Source organism: Pteropus medius, unplaced genomic scaffold (genome assembly GCF_902729225.1).
Source record: "Pteropus medius unplaced genomic scaffold, Ma_sr-lr_union100, whole genome shotgun sequence".
In the NCBI taxonomy this organism is placed as follows: Eukaryota; Metazoa; Chordata; class Mammalia; order Chiroptera; family Pteropodidae; genus Pteropus; species Pteropus medius.
In genome coordinates, this window is record NW_024355990.1 from 9,118,448 (window position 1) to 9,134,811 (window position 16,364).

The window sequence follows — 16,364 nt, forward strand, 5'->3', positions numbered from 1 at the left end:
TCTTTTGATTATTTTGTGAACTCTCTCCTTACATGTCAAATTATTTTTCTGCTATTCTTAAGGCATTTCTTAATGAGGTCAAATTTGGGACTGTTCATTTCTGGGGAGCCATCACTAATTACAAGCCTACATTATGAATATTAGAAATAAGAGCCTGAGATGAACATAACCGTCTAAAAAGACAGTATGGCACATCTGCACCTCTGTATAGCTTTGCTTACATTTTAAAGTTCAAGGTCAGAACCTTAAAAAGAATCCTAATGGCACTTTTTGACTTACAGCCATTAAAATGATGATCATATATATTGTTACTGTAAGATACAAACCCAGGGTCTTATCTTGGCCCTCATGGGTGTTCCCATGCAGTTGACTTCAAAGCATGTCCAACAGACCACAGAGAAAATTGAGAACTGAATTGTATAGAAAGCTACTGGAAGTTTCTTGGTCATTGGTCCAATTTAAAGTCAAAAGAACTTAGAATAACAATTTACAATTTGTTGTAATTAAAACATTTTTTATTTGTTTTCTGAAGAAATTATACAATATATGTCCACACGCAATCTTAGCCAAAAGGCCGAGAAATGATGCAGTATGTTTCCAAAGAAATACAGTCATGGAACTTGACTATTACTATGAGGTAAAATAAAAACAATAACAAAAAACTCAGTAATTTCCCATTTTTATAAATTATCCATATTTTACAGCTTCGGGACAGTCTGGTCTGTGGCTGGACTTCCTTATCTTATTTCCAATCTTATTTCCACTCAGGGTGTTTCACACCTTCTAATAAACTTAATGACAGCATTCATCTTATGAATATATATAATTTTTCAATTTTTATATTGAGATTTTATTAACATTAGTTTCAGGTGTACAACATAATGATTCAATATTTCTATGTATTGTGAAGTGATCACAGTAACTTTAGTTAACATCCATCACCATACATAGTTACAAGTAAACACAGTTTACCGAACTCTTTGCTGAATCACACCCTGGTTTTTTATTCAAATCATTTAATTTCAAACTTTATAACTAAGGTCCAGTCCTCCTCTTCCTTCTCACCTCAGTGACCATGAGACACACAGCTTCTCATTCTGTCAGCGTGGTACACACTCCAGATGCCCCAGGGGAGATGGGGCAAAGCGTGAAACCCTGTGACCAGCAGGTGGTAGCAGTGAGCTGTGCTGTAGCTGCACTGAGTACCAGAAGGGGTGGGGTAAAGCTGCAGGAGAGGTGGCCCAAGGAGAGCCCAAGTTGGACCTGACAGGGCAGCCTGGGAAGCCCGAGACTGAACTCTGCTCAGCCAGGGGTTCGTCTTTGTGCTGGTGCATTTGAGAAACAGTGAGGAGGCAACAGGGTTCAGGATGTCAGAACCAAAAACAAGAAATGAGTGGTGAACCAGAAGACAGTCCAAGCCATTCAACAAATGGAGGAAGGCAGACTAGCCAGAGGTTAAAAGGGACAGGAGACTCCATTTTCAAACACCAATTTTAAATCCCTCCTTTGGTTCTTTGAAGGAGCCACGAAATCTGAAAATTTTCAGGTACTCTCCAGAAGGTAGGCAGGGAATCCTCTGTGCTCATCTTTCATCCTGAAAGGAAATTTTGTTGATAATTGGAAGAATTGGGAGGGCGATGGACAGAGATGTTAAAACCTTCGGGAAAGGCGTTGGGTATCATTGTTAGTAAAGATACAACCATAGCGAGCTAGGATTTGAACCCAGGCAGAGTGACTCTACCAGCTTGTACTCTTCCTCTCTCCCTTGCATAGAGGGCTGCTTAGCCTTTTTGTGGGATCTGGCTTCTGTCCCATGGCACTTGTAAAATACTGAATTCACTAGGTGAGAGCAGTATGTATGATAGGTAGACCTCTCTGGGGGTGTTCACATCTCCACACACACGTGTAGGTGTGTATGACCAAAGGTGGCTGGGAGCCCACGTTCCATGATTGTCTTTCTGCCAAGTCAACTGAAGAGAATGTCAAAAGTGGTCAGTTACAGAATGAGAACTGGCATTAGCTAAACAGTGATTCTCAAACTTAAATGTGTATCTGAATCTCTTGCTTTGAAAAGATCATGAAGAAAGTGCAACCTGGGAGGTCCAGACAAAAGTCGTGAAAGGCCTAAGGAAGGAAATGTTTCCTTGGGTACAGACTTTGATCCTACCTGATTCCCATTCTAAAGCTATGCAGTCGTTTAAATTAGAAAAGACAAATGTGCAGAGTCCTGATTTAGAAGATGGTTTTAGTGTGGCTGGAAGTTTTACATTCTGAGGTGCATGGGTGTGTGTTGGGGGAGTGAGCATGGTCTGAGTGAACTGCCCCCAGATTAGACTGAACTTCAGTTACACAGTTAGTTGTCAGTCAGTCAGTGATTAAATTTAACATTTTCTTTTGTTTTTAAATTCCTGCAATGGGCCAAATATTAGGTAAGGTAGACAATACAGAGTCTTGAGTGTAAAAGGCTTATAGTATATCGAGAGATAACAGAGAAATAGATGAATGTTTTAGGTATCTATTGCTGCATAATAAATCACCCCCAAACTTAGCAACTTTAACCAACTCTGTTTCTGTAGGTTAGGAATCTGAGCATAATTTAGCTGTGTGCTTTTAAAATAAATGACCAAAACAAACAGAAAAAAAGGCAATTTAGAGGAAAGGGAAACTGTATAAAGAAATCCTAACTAAAAAAAGATGTAATTAATGCACCACCGTGAAAAGAAACAGGATGCTATAAAGAAGAACAGAGTTGAACTACATCAGGAGCAAGTTAGGTTTAATCCTAGGACTTCAACTTCAGAGAGTAGTAAGAATTGTTAGAAAACAGAAGTCATAAACTATCACTATTTGTAGATAAACATTTGTTTAGAAAATTTTTAAAATTATAATTAGAATAGAGAGTTTAGCAAAGTTCAAATTCATATGCAAAATTAATACTGCTGCTGTATACAAGCAATAGTTAATTAAAAAATATGTTAAAAAACAGAACCTATTAAGTTAGTAATGGAAACTCCACACTATGTAGCAATAACTCCTGCAAAAGACATGGAAGACTTTTTGGGTAAAACATATGTTTACACTTGATCTTAGCCAAAAGGCTGAGAAGCAATAAAATATATGTTTTATTGAAGGTCATAAAAGTGACCCAAACAAACAGCTTCATCATATTAGAGGAAGGAAAATTCAGTGTGCTGCAGAAGCAGATTCTCTTAATAGATGCAAAAATCAGATATTGTTGGAGGAAGTCATCAAGAGGATGTGACTGCTGGTCGACCCCCTGAGCTGGACCTGTCCTTGGAAGGTAGAGTCACCCACCATTCCCACAGTGGGAGCCATTGTCAAGGACGCAGCCTCGAGAGAGCAATGTGTCATTGAGACCATCTGGACGGTATCGTGACAACCCAGTTGAGGCCTCTGCATAAACTGGTGGGTGCAGAGATCTACTCGTCTTGAGATCACCCAGGACTAGCCTCGTAAGTAACTTACCTTGTTTCTCCAAGCCACCACCATCCAGTCCTCAGTGGTCTGCTTCTTCCTTCAGTCCTCTTCGCCCTCCACATACCAAGTCCACTTTAAGATTTCATCCACAGAACTCAGGAGTTTGTGAACCAACAATTATTTCATATACAATTTTTAAAATTTGGATAATTCTTATAGTGGAAAGTGTTTGCAAGGAGTTAGGGAAATGGGAACTTTCATATGATGTCTGTTAAAATCTAGATTTAAAAACTTTTGAACAGTTGACAACTTAATAAAGCTGAGGCTGTAAATGCCTCAGGACAAAGAAATGTCTATGTGCATTACTAGAATAATTGCCAATACCCACCCTTTTGCAGAAATCCTTTTAAGTCATGCTGAGGGTAGATTGAGATAGTATAACGTATAAATCTACATAACAACCCAACCTAAGATGGTTAAATGCTGACACATGACTAGATAGATGTCCCACCATCAATGCCTCAGCATTGTAGCGCTTTCACTTATATCTCAAATATTCTGTGTAATCTCCACGAGAGTTTCAATTTATAGGTGTACTGAATTATAGTATCATTTCGATCCATGTATTAGATAAGTTGTAATACTTTTGGTGAAAAATAAATGTAAACAGAAATTACTTAACGTTACTGCACACTGTGGGGTGTGCTCTCTGCACTCTTCACCACCACCATAAAGAAGTTCTCACACAGACGCAGAGGGAGGCAGGTGTGGGATATGACGACAGCCGTTTATGAGAATGAAAAACTGCACAGCCTCAGTAACCAGCACTAGGTAAGTTCTAAATAAAATCTATTTCCTTCACTTTTTAGAAAGTTAAAACATTAACAACATCTACGTGCATCAACATGGGTATATAAAATATAAGTAAAATATCAAGTGAAAAAGACAAATTGCAGAATGAAATATAAAGTATTATACCTTTTTTGTAATTTAAAACTAAAAATGCTATATTCTGTTTAGGATTTCCTATATAACTAATAAAGAAAAACCAGTAGGACAAGATGATCTGGGATGGAGGAATAGGTCTAAGACTGAGGAGGGCTTACAAAGGTCACTATAAACATATGTAATTTTTTTTTCCTTTAACTCAAGAAATGTGGCAAAATGTTAACCTTTTTAAAAGTTTGGATAACACGAAATTTGGTTACATTCCTCTCTTTATCTATAGGTTTGAGATATTTCATAATAAAAATGAAAGTAGAGGAGATCATAAAAATAGCAAAAATTACTGAGTGAAGATAAAATAATAGATTCAATTATTAAAGCTAAAGCTGTTCTTTTGAAAGGTCAATAATAACACAAATTATATGATCCATACCAGGGAACAAGAGAGAAAGAAAATTAAACATACAGTTACTTTTCTAAATGAATTTGAATTATTTTTCTTTATGTAAAAAATAAACCTGGGATACAAAATGATTATCTAAAGACCTTAAAACTGATGAACCTACAACAGAAGATCCAAGAAGGTAGCTTTTTAGTGTAAAAATGAATGTGAGAAGAGAACTAGTTCTTTCCATCCAGGCCTACAGTTCAGGAAAAGAACTAATCAAATAAGACAAATAAAAATCATGTTCTCTCTGGAGATTTATAAGCCCTAAAAGCCAATAGAGCTTGGTAATTAAGTTGATATTAATTTTGAAGGGGAGAGATTAAACAATAACAGCAACAAATACTAAAATTTTGAGCCAGTGTCTATTGAGAGAAAAGAGAAGATCAAGTAAACTAAGTATATTAGGAAGATAAATTATAAACTTGAGATTAGACATGTTGAAAATGAATAGATGGATTCTCAATAGAAAGACTTAATAGAGGGCATAGATAGAAAAAGATCTGAAATGAAACTGAGAGAATGGATGTATTTTTTAATAGAAAGGTTATAATTTTAAATAAAAAGTGCCACGGGACCTAAAATGAGGACTTTTAGAAGCAGAGAAGTCACGAGAGAAAATAGTAAATTATATCATTGAGTTTCTAGAGAGGCTTTAAAAAAAATGAGAGCTACCGAAATGTTGATATCAAATGTCAGTCGTTGGCAGGTTTTGAGAGCTTGATTTCCTTGGACTGGATGCAAGGGTAAGGAAAACTGAATAGCCATTGGATGTGAACACTGAGGTGCTGACTGTGAACTGTGTGTGTGGTTGATGTGGCTTAAATTGTATCCCTCAGAAAGATGTGTCGAAGTCCCAACTCCTAGCACCTGTGAATGTGACCTTACTTGGAAACAGGGCCTTTATAGATTATTATGTAAGTTAAGATAAGATCCTACTGCAGTAGGGTGAGCCCTGAAACCAGGATGACTGGTGTCCTTGTAAGAAGAGGGGCAGAAACAGACACACGCAGAGGGAATGCTGAGTGATGAGGGAGGCAGAGGAGTTATACAGCAGCCAGTCAAGGAATGGGAATGATGGCTGGCAACCACCAGAAGCTAGGAGGAAGCACGGCCCTGTTGACATCTTGATTTCGGACTTCTAGCCCTTGGAACTGTGAGGGAATGAATTTCTGTTCTTCTAATACACCCAGTTTGCGCTCCCTTGTTACAAGAGCCATGAGAAACTAATACCATGGGAGTCTGGGCAGTGGATGTGAGAAGATGAGCCAGGTTTTAGAGTAGGTCATGACACTGGATTGAGAGATCGTTCAGTGGGGTTGAGTTTGGAAAGGATTGACTGAGTTTCCCCTGGGCAGTTAGCACTAACTGGAGGCATGGAGGGAAGTTGCCACCAAACAGTCTCTGATTTTTCAATAAAACAAGTACATTTGTCGGCTGAAAGCAAAAGTGAAGAAGCAGGGTTAAGGACCTAAGAGACCAAGGAAGAATTACAAGAGATCTATAAAAAGTGTGATGAAGAGGGCTGGGTTGGCATTATATTGCACGGCCCCCCATAAATCCAAGTTTGGAGGACTTCCGCATTGTGACCCTGTAGCAGAACAGCACAAGTTTGTGGAACACAGAAGGTCCAACCTCTGTTATGAATGTGGAACAGAGGCCTAGGGATTTTATGTCACCTGTCCAAGGCATACAGGTTTAAAATGTAGGTCTTACACTCGTAACCCTATAACAGCTTCATGTACCATATTGAAGATTAAAATCCCTAAAATTATGGAAATAATTTTTTAAATTTGGTTACTAAGAAAGTGTATGTATATATTATGATCTTAGTTGGTTTTTTTCCTCACCTATTAAAATAAATATTATCATTAAAGTCTGGGATTGGAACCAAGTTAGTATCTGGTGTTTTCTAGTTCATGGACTTACCTCTCGTAAAACCTGGCAGAATAAGAGAAATGTGACTAACAACAAAGGAAGGGATTCAGTTAAAGTCAGAGGAAATGTTTATTTCCATGTTCTTAGTGAAAACTGCAATCATTCGAACAGTCTCAGAATGCTTCACCCTTTCTTTGTCTTTCATTTTCATGAATGATTATTAACCTGTGTATTCATCTCAAGAAATGTTTCACTGTAAAAATCATGTATTGAGATTTTCAAGGTTGATAAACAGAGGTTATTTACAATTCTGAGAATGTCCAATTTATTTGTAGCTGAAAAAAATTTTGCCCATCTAGTCTAAACTATTAAAATGGATATTACATATCACTGTTCTGATCAGCATAATTTTCATAGGGGTGGTGAATAGTGAGGGGGCTTAGAGTCCAGGTACTGTTCTGGCCTCACATGTTGGCTTTGCCTTTATTTGAGCATCTGCAGATAACTACACCTTTACTCTCACATTTCAAATCTATAAAATGCATGTAAATACTGTGCCAGCTTCATAGACTTGCTTTGAGTATTAAATGAGATCATTCACTTTAAACTCTTAGCATACTTTTTAGCACATAGGAGTCAATCAGTGCAAGGAGCCATTTAATGGAAGTGCAGTTAAGCCTTGGATGAAGCATCTAATTACTCTGATTTCTGAGATGATTGATCCTCATTTTCCCTCTATCTGTCAACTTCCTTTCTTTATAATCTGCTCTATTTTGGCCTGTCTCTCAAATTTTTAATCATTAAAAGCTAATATAGACTTCTCCAGGACTGTGAGTTTTTTCTTCTTTTTGAATCAGATCACTTTTTGAGTATGCCAGAAAGATAGAGCAATAAACAAATATCATGTGACACACTTAGCCAACCATCTATAACTCCACACTCCCTTCAGAGTAACTGGAGAAGAAGAAAGGCATAGGGAAAAAAAAAAAACTGTCAAGCAGAGAATGTGTGGCAGTCTTTTTATACAGAGACTATGGCCTGTTTTCAGAAGCCAAACTGAATAAAAACAATTTTAAGAGAGACAAACATTTGTAGAAGAGTCCTTGAAGGATTCTTATCTGTTCTCCTGGACAAAAAGAGACCAGTGAATCGAAGGTGCTTCTAATTTCCTCCTCTTTTCCTGACAGTAAGTGAAGTTTGCTTTTACATTTTGCTTTGCATGGAAGTAATTAAGGCATAAAGTATATAGCCAATGCCAAGCATCTTGATTGACATTGTCAAATTATTATATTCTGATATTTCTAAATTATTATATTTCATACTACAAACCTCATGAGTGATTTATTTTTTTAAACTCAGTTTATTTTTTATTTTAATGTGATAGCAAAATGGAAGATAGATTCAGAAATGTCTATAAACATTATTTTTTTTGGTCAGATGTATACTTTTTTGAATTCTACGAATCAATTAATGTAGTCATACTAGCTAACAAGGTTTTGGTTTTCATCTGTATATATCTTACTTCATAAAAAGGGACCATGAATTTAAAGAAGAAAAATTAGCTCTTTGAGATTCTAAGAATGACTATAATGTTATTCTACTTTCCTTTACTTGCTGGTTACCTAGATATTAAATAAACATATTAAAGCAAGCCATTCAAAGTACAGATTGCTTGTGGGCATATCTCTTATTTACCAAAAAAATTGAGATGGTTTTATTCTTGTTATTTTTTAAAAAAAAAAACTGAAGGAAAAAGTTTTTTTGAGGGGTTCTAAACGTTACTGACACCTTATTCACTGATTTACTTTAGATTGTTGTAATATTAAGATTTGGCAGAAAAAAGTGACTTTTGAGACAAAAGGGGAAAGACTCTCCATACCATTACCCTCACCTCTCTCAGCGGTGAGAGCCCGGAGAGATAGACCAGCTGGCAGGGTATAGACCAGCTGGCAGGGTATTTTACACTCATTAATACTTTATGCTATTAAAACAAAAACAAAAACCCTGTATGATGTCAAATTAGGCATTAAATTAGTGCATCCTTAACTATGTTTTCAAAGTGTTCAGAAGTTTTTTTGTAACTGGACTTTTTTTTTTTTATCTTTGTCTCTCCTAGTTGCTGTTGTACGACATTTACCCTCTCTTTCAGTGAACAAGGCAAAATGATTAAAAAAGAAAGAAGTGTGTTCCAACAAACTCAGGCCCTTCTGTACAAGAATTTTCTTAAAAAATGGAGACTGAAAAGAGAGAGCTTATTGGTATGGTTCACAACATATATTTTTCCATATTTAGTGAATGATAATCTATCACTTAGTATTATGCTACTTTTACTGCTTTTTTAGGTTCACAAATTCTATGGGCTAGTTGTTTTAGAGTTCTCAATATAATATTTTGCAAATGTTGCAGAATAAGATATATTGCAGAATAGAATAATATGTATGGCAAAGGGTGAAATTAACTGAAGGAGTCACATGACAGCTCCTGAAAAATAAAGTAACATTTTATTAAGTTAAACTAGCCATTTTCCAAATAATTGATCCACTTGAATCTTGTGGAGTCATTCTGATTTATCCTGGGCTAACTTTGGTGTTAGGGGAAAAAGAAAATAAGCTACACAAAATGAAAAAAATTTTAAAATGAATAAGCCATTAACACTCTACTAAGGACATCTTGGTTAAGATTCTGTTAATTGGCAGTGTACTGGAAAGAAATCTGAGCAAAAATTAGGGAACTTTATAGGGTCTTTTTTCAAGGCTCTACTTTTTGTAAACATAGAATGGTTTCATGGAGCCAGATCACTGCTTGTCAATATATTTGCATTCTGTTGAGTTTCTAGTATAAGGACATTGACATTAGGACGAAGAGATTTGCTGTATGTTAACATGAGACGTATCTGGGGTTGCCTTGGCCACATAGAGACTGCATTCTGTTTAAAAATAGTGAGTAATGTTTCAGTGGGAGCTAGCAGAGTTCACATCATTTTTTTTCATTCTCTACAAGAGCTCTTGAAGCAATTCAATTCTATTGTTTTAGTTTTTATGTTGATGAAGCAGTTATCTTGTCGAATATCCATGTTCTATATTTAGCCGATTGTAATTCATGCCGTCATTTAACTCATTTTTTTTATCATCTACATTTCTGGGAAACAGAAAGTTAGATCTAAAAATGTGATTAACTTCAGTTTAAACATTTATGGCAAGAATATCATGTGGTGCTGTGAACTTATATTACATCACATAAATAAGGTCACCTAGTCAATAGCGGTCCCTACTGTTAGGGGTGCTCTATTATTGGGTTAAGACCAGTGAACATATTTGACATTATATCAAAGTTATACATTTTTGAAATGGTATTTTCTTTAAAGGATAGTGATTGGGAAAGGAAAAAATGGAGAGTGAAATGAAGCCATGCTCAATGTCAGTACTTCCTGTCCTCAGGTGTATTTGAATATTTCTCACGGTTCTGGACCACATTTTAACTTGGCTCATGTTTCTTTTGTGCACTGGAGGAGTGGACAGTAGCATTGCTTCTGGGGCTGTCTCTCTGCATCTTTTCGGAATTCTTCAGTGCTGTCCATTTCCCTGAGCATCCTCCTCATGTCCTGGGACGTGCGGATCAATTTAATGACTCTGATCTAGTGGTGGCATATACCCCAGTCACTAACATGACACAGAGGATAATGGATAAGATGGCTTTGGCTTCCTGTATGAAAGGTTTGTTGTTCAATGACTAATGTTTCATTATTATGCAACATACACATGTTTAATTTGAAGTTTGTTTTGCAAATGGAGTTTATTTACCCAGCCTATGGGGTCAGTGATTCTTTCCTGCAGCAAGAATCCTCATTCTGTATGCATTGCAGGGGTTGGCGTGGAGCTACAGGTGAGGGTAGGTAGATAAGATGCAAAAGACTTAATTGGGGGCTTTTTAAACAGCATACACACCATTCACTCCTCTCATCCTTGAAACGCATGCTGTTATGAGTCATTATTATTGGGAGTATGATGTGTACTCCATAAGGTAAGTTTGGAGTAAGAAAAAATGGTTTGACCCTTTTCTAGCTGATTTCACTTTTTATTCCTGGTGTCCCCCTCTCCTGTTCGGTGATTCCTCGTTCCTGCTTCTGGAACTCTGACTCCTGCCTGCCTCCCTTACCGTCACTGGCCGCGTGGTCTGCTTGACAGTGTTGATCCTACGCTGCTCTGGCTCTTCGTGCTTCCTCCATTTGGTCACCTACCTCATCTCTTTTTAACTCAGGAAGCATATGCAAAAGCCTCAGGACCTAGTCTCCCTGCTTGTACAGTGCTAGCGCCCTGCTGCTTTCAACCTTAGAGTCTCATTGCTCACTGGAATCAATCCTTTTCTTGCACAAACACCCCATTCCTACTACCGTGCCAGCCTATCCCAATCACAGCTCCTCTCTCGCCATTTCGTTCTGTGTTTATCTAAGTCTTGCTATTCGCCCCAAGTTGTCATGTGAGATCTGACTTTGGCAGGATTTGTATACCGCTGGAGAAAATCAGTGAAATCAGCATTGCCCCCTAAAAATTTCACAGCCTTACTCTGTGAAGAATGAGTAGTTTTGAAAGATATGGCCACACTGTAAAAATCAATACCTTTTTCTTTTTGTAGATATCGCCCTAAGTGAGATTAAAATTAAGTGCGTTAAAATTAATAATTTCTTTTACAACATAATCCATGAAAATATAAGAAAGTATTCAAAAAAAGGAGTCCGTAAGTTAGACTTTAGAGCTTTCCAAAGCTTCCATAAGTAATGGTTTTATTAACCACCTATCGGTTGGATTACTTCTGCAAACTGTAAACTTGTCTATTATGTATATTATGATTCTTAGTGTTATCAATTCCAAAAAATCTGTAGGTGGGCTGTAACTTCAGATTTTTTTGGTTTAAAAATTTATTTTTAAATTTTAAATTACAGTTGACATACAATATTATATTATTTTCAGGTATACAATATAGCAATAGACATTTATGTAACTTATGAAGTGATCACCCCGATCATTCTAGTACCCATCTGACACCATACATAGTTTTTACAATATTATTGACTGTATTCGCTATGCTGTACTTTGCATCCCCATGATTGTTTTTATAACTGGTGATTTGTACATCTTAATTTCTTCCCCTTTTCACCCTTCCCCGCCAGACCCCTCTCCTATCTGGCAACCATAAATTTGTTCTCTGTATCTATGAGTTTATTTTGTTTGTTCATTTTTTTAGATTCCACGAATAAGTGAAATCATGGTATTTGTCTTTTTCTGTCTGACTTATTTCACTTAGCATAATTATACTCTCTAGGTCCATCTACTTCTAAATATTTTTGTATTCTGATTCTTTGCATGCAGCTTGCTTCTATCAGCAAACTAGTTTCCTATGATAGAAATCAATTTATGATCTTGGTAGGGAAAACAAATTCTCAAGCATATCTATTGATTATTTTAAATACTTTTCTTTTAAATTTTTAATTATTTTAATCACCAAGGTACTAGCCACCCTAAAAAAAAACCTAATCAATACAGACTCGTATGATTAGTACCATATCTCCCATGTAAATGTATTTGTGTCTTTTTAAGAGTGATATGTACACATACATACACATGGTCACATATATAGACCTTACTATATCATTCACATGTTTGCACATATTTACATTGAACTTAAGACAATAGAAAAGAGTTTCAGCCCTTACCTTAGAGGTACCTATTTAAGGATGGTCTGTGACATCAATAATTTTATGGAAAACGTAAACAATTGCAGTTTGGTTTTGTAACAAGTTTATCATTTATGTTTTTCATCCATGGCAGGAAGGACAATTATTGGGACTCCTGATGAGGAAACCATGGATACAGTACTTCCACAAAGCCACTTTGACATGGTGGGGATTGTGTTTAATAATACTTTCTCATATAAGCTGAAGCTCAGTTGGGAATACAGAATCCAAATGATAAAAGAACACTTTCAATACTCAGGTAAATACTTAAGAATTGATTCCAATCTGTTTGCTACCAAATCCCCAGTTGGGAATGACTGATAGAAAAATTAATAAAGTCAAGAAAAGAAGTAATGTACTTTTTATTCCTGAACTTGATCAGTCTGTACTATACGATGAGTCTCATTATTTTGGCAACCATTCAGTAATAATCTTTCTTCCAGTTTTGCTGAGTGGTTTAAAAGTGCTCTAGATTGTGTGATCATAGGCTCTGAGATATTACTTGAGATATTTTACTTGAGAGCCAAAGTTAAGGTTTTAATTCCATTAATAGATTCCATTGCATAATTATGGGCATATTTTTCTTCCTTAAAGAACACTGTTGGGCTCTGCAAGATGGAATTTATTGTTCCTTGACAACATACTGGCAAAGAGGGTTTGCGGCTTTTCAAGCTGCAATTAATGCTGCGATTATAGAAGTAAGTGCCCGATTTCAAACATCTATTTTATTTATCCCTCTTTTCCATTCTCTACCTCATCCTCCACCCTGCCCAACGCTCTTAGGAGATGATACTTTGCCTCTCCTGAGAGAAATTAGAAGCTGTCAGGTGAGGATATCCCCTGACTTCACAACACAATTCCTGTAAAGCTGCAGGCCACCTATGCACGACACCCATCTTGTCCCTTCTCTCATCCCAATGATTTTCCTCAGTTCACAGGCCGGATCCCAACTCTTCCACCCTTACCAGGTTAGCTGCACCACGGATTTTCCCTTCTGTTTCCTCTTCCTTCCACTTCCCCCTTTCAACTAGATACTTCTCTTCAGGACTTAAAAGTTGTGAATTGCTTCTCCTATTATCAAGACCTTCCCTTATCCACATTTCCTCCCCAGATACTCTAGCTCCGTTCCCTTAACAGCTAAACTTCTTGAAAGAGTTGTCTTCACTTAGACCCAACCCTACTCAACATGATTTTCGTCCTCACCACACCACCAAAATGGCTTCTTCTAAGGTCAATAACAACATCTCATGTCAATGAACAACTGACCTTTTTCACTCCTTGTCTTACTTGATTTTTTAACTAAATAACAACATTCACTTCATTTTTCTTCACATTTCTATCCATTTCTTCCCAGTCTTCTTGCCAGTTTTTCCAACTTTATACTCCCACTTCTTTAAATCTGTAATTCCACAAGGTTCTATCCTAGGCATCTTTCTCCATCCTTTAGACAATGTCATTTATTTCTATGTTAATTATAATTTAAAGCTGATTAACTCCAAGAATTCTACTTTAACTTATAGATCAGCAAAGGCCACATAATGAATATTTTAGGCTCTGGGGTAGGGGAGGGGCAAACCATCTCTACGGCAACTATTTAACTTTGCCATTGTACCTCGAAAACAGCCATTAGACAATACATAAACAAATGAGTGTGACTGTGCCCCAATAAAATTTTATTACAAAAACAGGGGATCGATCAGATTTGGTCTATGGACCACAGTTCACTGACCTCTGCTATGGTCCCATGTATCTGATCGTTTACTGGATATCTCTACTTTGATGCCTTCATAAGCAATTAAAACTAATATATTTAAAACAATATTGGTGTTTTCCTCTAAATGTGACTAAGTTAAAATTTTTTCTCTTTGTTGGTAAATGCCAAAGCCACCCACCTAGTGGCCCAAATAGAAACTGGGGAATCATCAGAGATAATTTTCTCTGCCTCACTCATTACATTCTATCTCTCATCTGGCCTTGTTAATTCTAAGCTCAAATCTATGTACTCCTCATTAACACTGCCACCAGCACTAGTCCAAGCCATTATCTCTAGCCTGTACCATGGAAGTAGTTTATTTCTCCAGTTTCATCTATACTATATCAATCTATCATCTGTCTGTCTGTCTGTCTGTCTGTCCGTCTATCTATCTATCTACCTACCTACCTACCTACCTACCCACCTACCTACCTATCATCTATCTATCTATCTTTGCTCAGGGACCTCTTTTCTGTGCCTATAATATACTGTCCTCCTTTTTTTCCTTTGCACGTGCTGTTCGCTCTGCCCAGAGTTTTCTTCTCCATCCTCAGTTCCTCCCACATAATCTTCGTTTAGGTGAGATCACAGCCTTCAGCTGTGACAGTATAAATGTCATTTCTACAGGGAAGTCTTCCCTGATTTTGCTTTGTTAGCACTCTCTACTTCTCCTTTAGTGCAATTGCTCAATTATAATCAAACAGCTGCTAGTGCAATGAATTGTTTAATGTCTCTCCTTCCTCCTCTAGCTCTACCACAAAATGTAAAACTCCATGAAAGTAAGAAATGTTTCTGTGTGTATTGCTGCTCTCTCCATCACCTATCACAGAATATTTTGTGTGCTAGACCCCCAGTAATTTATCAAATGACTCGTATTTAATGTCAGTTAATACCAAAGGCCATCAAAATTGTTCTGATAATAGTTCACCATATTTTAAAATAATGGAACTATGTAAATATTGAAAATGAAAAGGAACAAAAAGTATGGTTTTCTAATATATTTTTTCTATGGTTAACATCATAAACTTTTTTTGTTAACATCCCAATTTAGGTCACAACAAATCATTCTGTGATGGAGGAACTGACATCAGTTATTGGAATAAATATGAGGACGCTACCTTTCATTTCTAGGGGAGAAACTGTAAATGAATGGTTTATTTTTATTTGTATAGTTTATTTCTCCCCTTTTATATATTTTGCATCATTAAATGTTACAAAAGAAAGAAAACAATTTAAGAAACTGATGATGGTGATGGGTCTCCGAGAGTCAGCATTCTGGTAAGTTAAGTTTACTTTACCTGTGTATCATATCACACTTGAATTAATAGAGAAGCTCATTGTATTATAAAGGAAATTAGATTAATTCACAAGATTTTCTTGCATGCATTCAATTTTTTTTGTGATGAACATTTACATTTTTAAAAATTAATTAATTATTTATTTTAATTGAAGAAATTATTTAAATTTTTTTCTTCCTTTTTTTTTCTTTTTTCTTCTTTTTTCTTTCTTTCTCTTCTTTGTCCCCTGTCTACCTCCTCCCTCCCCACTCCTCCACATGCATTCAATTTAATTAGCTTACCTGTATTAGATTTTAAAATGCTGGCAGTAGGAAATAAGTAAAGATTGTGCTTATGCTTCCCTGAATGGGAGAAGAAAAAAAAATGATGCCTGTATCAGTTAACTATTGCCAGAAAAATGCTGCATAAAAAACACCCCCAAACCCAGTGACCTCAAACAAAAATTGTTTATTCTTCCTCATTTATCGGTGGCATTGGGTGGAGTTTGGCAGATCTAGTCTAGGCTTAGCTGGGCTCATATCCATTTGAAGCCACGTCAGTCCCGTGTGTCTGCTGATCTCCTTGGATCAGCAAGCTCTCTGGGCATGTTCTTCTCATTGAGTCACAAGTGCAAGAGGGCAAATCTTGCTGCACAAGCACATTTCAGGCTCATGCTCATGCCATGTCTGATAAAATCCCATTGGTGAAAGCAATCGATGTGGACCAACCCCAAGTCAAAGGGCAAAGCAGTACATTCTGCCCACCATGAAGCCAAAGCAAGTCAGACAGCCAAGCCCAAGATAGCGGTGTGGGGATTATACTCCCCTCATGGAAGAGAAGGGGGGAGAAGGGAGTGAAAAGTTCAAACAGTAAACTAATTTGTCACAATATTATTGA

General features: G+C 36.7%; 1 protein-coding gene across 2 annotated transcripts in view; it reads left to right on the forward strand.

The window, feature by feature from the left end:
* Nucleotides 1-4,871: 4,871 nt before the first annotated feature.
* ABCA10 (ATP binding cassette subfamily A member 10) overlaps nt 4,872-16,364 on the forward strand; it is a 51,261-nt gene continuing 39,768 nt past the window's right edge. The window contains exons 1-6 of one of the 2 annotated variants that reach the window (XM_039859307.1): nt 4,872-7,892; nt 8,823-8,964; nt 10,215-10,419; nt 12,532-12,696; nt 13,032-13,135; nt 15,242-15,468. In XM_039859307.1, coding sequence (XP_039715241.1) covers nt 8,869-8,964; nt 10,215-10,419; nt 12,532-12,696; nt 13,032-13,135; nt 15,242-15,468 — 797 coding nt within the window. In that variant the 5' untranslated portion in view covers nt 4,872-7,892; nt 8,823-8,868. The remainder of the gene's footprint in view (nt 7,893-8,822; nt 8,965-10,214; nt 10,420-12,531; nt 12,697-13,031; nt 13,136-15,241; nt 15,469-16,364) is intronic. The other variant, XM_039859308.1, reaches the window with a different exon arrangement.